The sequence below is a fragment of the Habropoda laboriosa genome, unplaced genomic scaffold (genome assembly GCF_001263275.1).
Source record: "Habropoda laboriosa isolate 0110345459 unplaced genomic scaffold, ASM126327v1 scaffold90, whole genome shotgun sequence".
Lineage (NCBI taxonomy): Eukaryota > Metazoa > Arthropoda > Insecta > Hymenoptera > Apidae > Habropoda > Habropoda laboriosa.
Window position 1 is genome coordinate 2,045,237 of NW_017100218.1, and position 4,432 is coordinate 2,049,668.

Here is a 4,432-nt window from a genome sequence, read left to right on the forward strand (position 1 = left end):
TATATATTATGAAAAATAATTCTTTTATAAATATATGCATAAATACGTAATGTATATTTTCAAATTAAAGTAGAATGAGGAGAAAAATGGGGGTAGTTTACCTGATTTTCTGAAGGTGCTGCAGTTTCTCCACCAGAAGACGTAATATTGGACGTACACGAGACCCCGCGTAATGCTTGTCCAGGAGTTACTGACCTAGCAATCCCAGTAGCTACAAGGAAATTATTGTAAACATTACTATTTTATTGTTACTTTAAGATGCCTATACTAAAAGTGGTGAAACAATTTATCTCATAAAAGCAGATATTATATAGATAAGTATATAAGTTTGTTAAAAATATAATACACAATATTAATCCCAAAAAAATTATATACAATTCCTCGTTTATATGATAATTAAAGGAATGTCTTAGTCATTTATTACATTAATCTTGCAGTAGTATGAACCAATATTAAGTAAATCAATGTAAATAACACATTTATATTAACATTCGATATATTACGATACTCTTATAAACAAATCTACAAGTACCGTTTATTTTTCAATAAATTATCAAAATATAAATTGTTAATTCATCATCTATCACGCGTCATGAATATTCTCTTAGAGAAGATATATACGAAATATTTTAATTGTTTATATCCTATTTCAACTTTATCGTACGTCATGCTGTTCTTACTTGGACCGCTGACAGGAACACTAGATACCGTGGCAGTGGGCTGAACGACTTTACTACTAACCATTGGTGTCCCAGTGCCCAGTACTGTGCCTTTAACTGTATGTAAAATATAATTGTAGAAACACTCAATTTATTAATCATCTTATATTAGCAAATTCAGCACCATAGATCAAGATTACTATTTGCTTGCTACTAGTGCTTACTATACTAAATTATATTTATATACGTAATTGTACAATAATTATTATGTATAACATACTTGTCTGTGGAGCACTAACAGGCTTAACTGTAGGCATAGCAACTAAATTAGCTGGTTTGGCTGGAGGAGGCGGCGGAGTTGTACCCACTCCTCTTGGAGAACCTCTTGTTTGTGACTCTTTCCATACATCTATTTCACTTCTAAGTTTATCTAATTCTAATTCGAGATCTTTAGCCCGTTTTTCTTCCTTTGCTAAAGCTTGCTTATACTGCTGCCTTTCCATGTCAAATTGTGCAAGTTGTTTTTCTAATTCTGCTTCCATTTGCAATGATTTCTTACTTTCTTCTTCAAGACCTTCAGCCATAGAATCTATTCGTACCTTTTCCTCACTTAATATCTGTGCTAAATCTTCTGATCTCTTCCTTTCTTCTATGTATTTCATAATTATTTTTTTACGTTCAGCCAGTAAAAGAAGTACTATTTGTTTTTGCCGAGTTTTCTCTTCTTCTAAAGTTTCATTTGATTTTTTTAATTCTAATTCCAGTCTTTTTTTTTCTTGTTTCTCTAATTCTAATTCTTTCTTCAATCGTGTCCTTTCTTTTTCAAGTCCGTATGTAATATCATCACCTTGGGCAGTATCATGTTCATGTTTTCGTTTTTCTTCTTCTAATTCCTTGACAACCTGAAATAAATTAAATGTTAATATATATTATTTCTTTACAATCTTAGTTAACATCTTGCGGTCTACTGACTGCATAATGCCGTCGCGCCAATTTCGATGTTGCAGTCAATCGACGGCACAGTATCGACGCGATGTAAGCAAAATGTTCTCAATAAACTTACACATCTATGATTGAATGTAAGTATTTTTGGAAGAAAACATGCAACAATCACAGTTTGCCAATGGTAAAGCAATCATAAATATAATTAAAAAGCCACAATCGCAAATCAGAAAAGGACACATGGATGATGTAAGTGGCCCATACTTATTATTTCTGCCCTCAATGTAATGTAGGATTATGTTTAGATAATTATTTTCAAGTTTATTATACCAATAAAAGAAAAGTGTAAACCTTTTAATTTAAAAAAACATAATACTTTAACTTTAGAAGGTGTTTTTATATCGGCATTTATTTACAATTCAAAAAGTGGAACTAAGTACATATTACAGCCTCAGTTTCTTTCAGTCAGAAAGAATTAAAGTTTAACATAGACTGTAAACCATAAAGTGTTAATATGAATTAATTACATATAAAATACATACTGCTCTGTGCCTAAGTTCAGTTTCTTTAAGAACCTTAGCCATTTTAAGCTGCATACATCTTTGTTGTGTTAAAAGAGCTTCTAAAGTAGCAGCTTGTTCATTTACTTGATTTGGTTCATGTTCACCTACACCACCTACTAATAATACATCACGAGCAAGTGCTGCATGTGGTGAAGTTCCACTCAGATATTTAGTATTTAATAGGTCTTTCAATTTTTCTGACTACAAAACACATAAGAATCAAGAATATTACAATTCATTTTATACCAATATTGAACTTTTATGTTATTCTTTTAGTAACATATACAAGTTCTTTTGTTAATTAACAAGAATAAAATTACCTTTAATACTGCTATAACAATATCTCTTGCTTGTAATTCTCCTTCTAAACGTCCTAATAATTTTAATAAATCAGTTTTGCTTAACTCCATTTTTGGATTACGCTGTAAAAAGATTTAAAGAATTATTGCCAATAAACATAAAATTCAATACACACTAATATCAATAAATAAAACTGACAACTCAAATATATCTGGATGATAAACATTTAGAAAAATTAAAAGTTCCTAACACATACTTTTAATGTGTTGGAGGAATTCTTGTCAATTGCCTCTACATTGTTAAGTTGTTGCAGAGTCTGTTCATGCTGTTGTTGCTGTATCGGCGACGGTGTCGGCGACGGCGATGGTGACGACGATGGCGATGAGTGTTGTTGATAAGATTCTGCAGATGGTGTAGAAGTAAGAGACTGCATCTTCGTAATGCAGACTGAGATGGTTGTCGATAATCCGGATGATCCATTCGCCGGTGAAACACTTGAACTTACATTCATAGCATTTTGACTCTGTGATGCCATTTTTGAAAAAACGCGTTATCGGGGAGAATTAACCCCTGAAGAAGATGTGTAATTTCAGGGAAAAGTACTAAAAAGTACTCGAAGAAAGTATTCCGTGGTTAAACCGTTTCAACCTTCGGTATTAACACTTTCATTTGAACAAGAAAGGCTTCGGCCCGAAGAGCCAACTTTGGGACACGCCGCATCGCTTCAAGATTCCTCTTTTCCCTTTCAAACTTACTTAAATTATGCCGAACAAATTAATCCGGCATTTAACTTTATCCTCGATTATTGACAAATCAAGCACAAAGCGTAGTTCACAGATAGGAACCTATCTCGTGAAAGGTGCTACGAGATCATTTATTATCGATTATTTTATATCGAATGTTACGATTCAGGACTCGATTCGATTTCGACTTTAAACAGCGGTAAACTAACTTCATTTAAATATACTATTCATACACTTGTTTTCAATTACCGGCTTTGGTTTCATATTGTACATATATTCTTTTTTCTAAACATATGGTATAATTCATTTTGAAATACATATCATTACTAGAATCATTACTGCAGTGTATCCTTTGAGAATTTTCAAATTTCGGACTTGGAACAACACCGTTACATATGAAGTTCTGGAACATATTGCTCATGAATATGCAGCAATTTGAACTTTTGTATTCGAATTAAAATGTTGCAAAGAAATTGTAGCACAAAAATGTCATAGAAAATATATATACTGTTAAATAAAAATATAAATAAAAGTACCAATTGATTTTATTTTTCTATTTAAGAACACAAATATTAACATTCTTATATGTACATCGAATATTTACGTTAAACATAAGGCTATTTAAGAAGTACTAAAGCAATTCTATAAATCACAAAATTAATGTACAATTAAACGATAATGTCACAAATAATTTTGTACTAATTGCTATTAACGTTTATTGAATTTTATTACTTATATTTATATAAATTTTACATAATCTTAACGTAAAATAATGGACATCATTTACAGCACATCTTTTTTTAAATAAAATAATAGCGTTTACAGTGAATTTATTTTTAAGATAAAGGGTATTGATTAATAACTGTAATATTTTGTATGCATCGCACTAAATTAACAATACTACAGAATTTTATTGTTTAAGCATTTCTTTAAACTTTTGTATTATTTTAGTCAAAATGAAATCATTTTATTTTCTCTACAATTGCACACATTTTTTATTCTCTTATTTCTCTTAAACCTTAAATAATGCTGACTATTTTCGAGATTATTATCTTATCAGTTTTATCAATGAACCAGATACGTCAATCAAAATTTCGGGTATTGATGACACATAAGTAAAAGATTTCATTGTTATATTCTTCCCTCGACATGTTGAAGCTAAAAGCAGAAAATTTGAATTCTTCATACATTGATTTAAAAAATTTTAACGACAATTTTTCCGAAA

The 4,432-nt window shown here is 30.5% G+C and overlaps 2 protein-coding genes across 2 annotated transcripts in view; one reads left to right on the top strand and one right to left on the bottom strand.

Moving 5' to 3' along the window:
* Positions 1 to 3,128, bottom strand: part of LOC108570876 (uncharacterized protein CG10915) — a 5,714-nt gene extending 2,586 nt beyond the window's left edge. Inside the window, exons 1-6 of the mRNA XM_017932806.1 lie at positions 2,721 to 3,128; positions 2,485 to 2,586; positions 2,144 to 2,365; positions 940 to 1,561; positions 681 to 776; positions 102 to 211 (exon numbers count right to left, since the gene is read on the bottom strand). Of these exons, the coding sequence (XP_017788295.1) occupies positions 102 to 211; positions 681 to 776; positions 940 to 1,561; positions 2,144 to 2,365; positions 2,485 to 2,586; positions 2,721 to 2,999 (1,431 nt within the window). The 5' untranslated portion in view covers positions 3,000 to 3,128. The remainder of the gene's footprint in view (positions 1 to 101; positions 212 to 680; positions 777 to 939; positions 1,562 to 2,143; positions 2,366 to 2,484; positions 2,587 to 2,720) is intronic.
* A 98-nt stretch (positions 3,129 to 3,226) lies between these two features.
* The window catches only part of LOC108570877, a 7,252-nt gene continuing 6,046 nt past the window's right edge, over positions 3,227 to 4,432 (top strand). Inside the window, 1 exon segment of the mRNA XM_017932807.1 lies at positions 3,227 to 3,323. Coding sequence (XP_017788296.1) covers positions 3,227 to 3,323 — 97 coding nt within the window.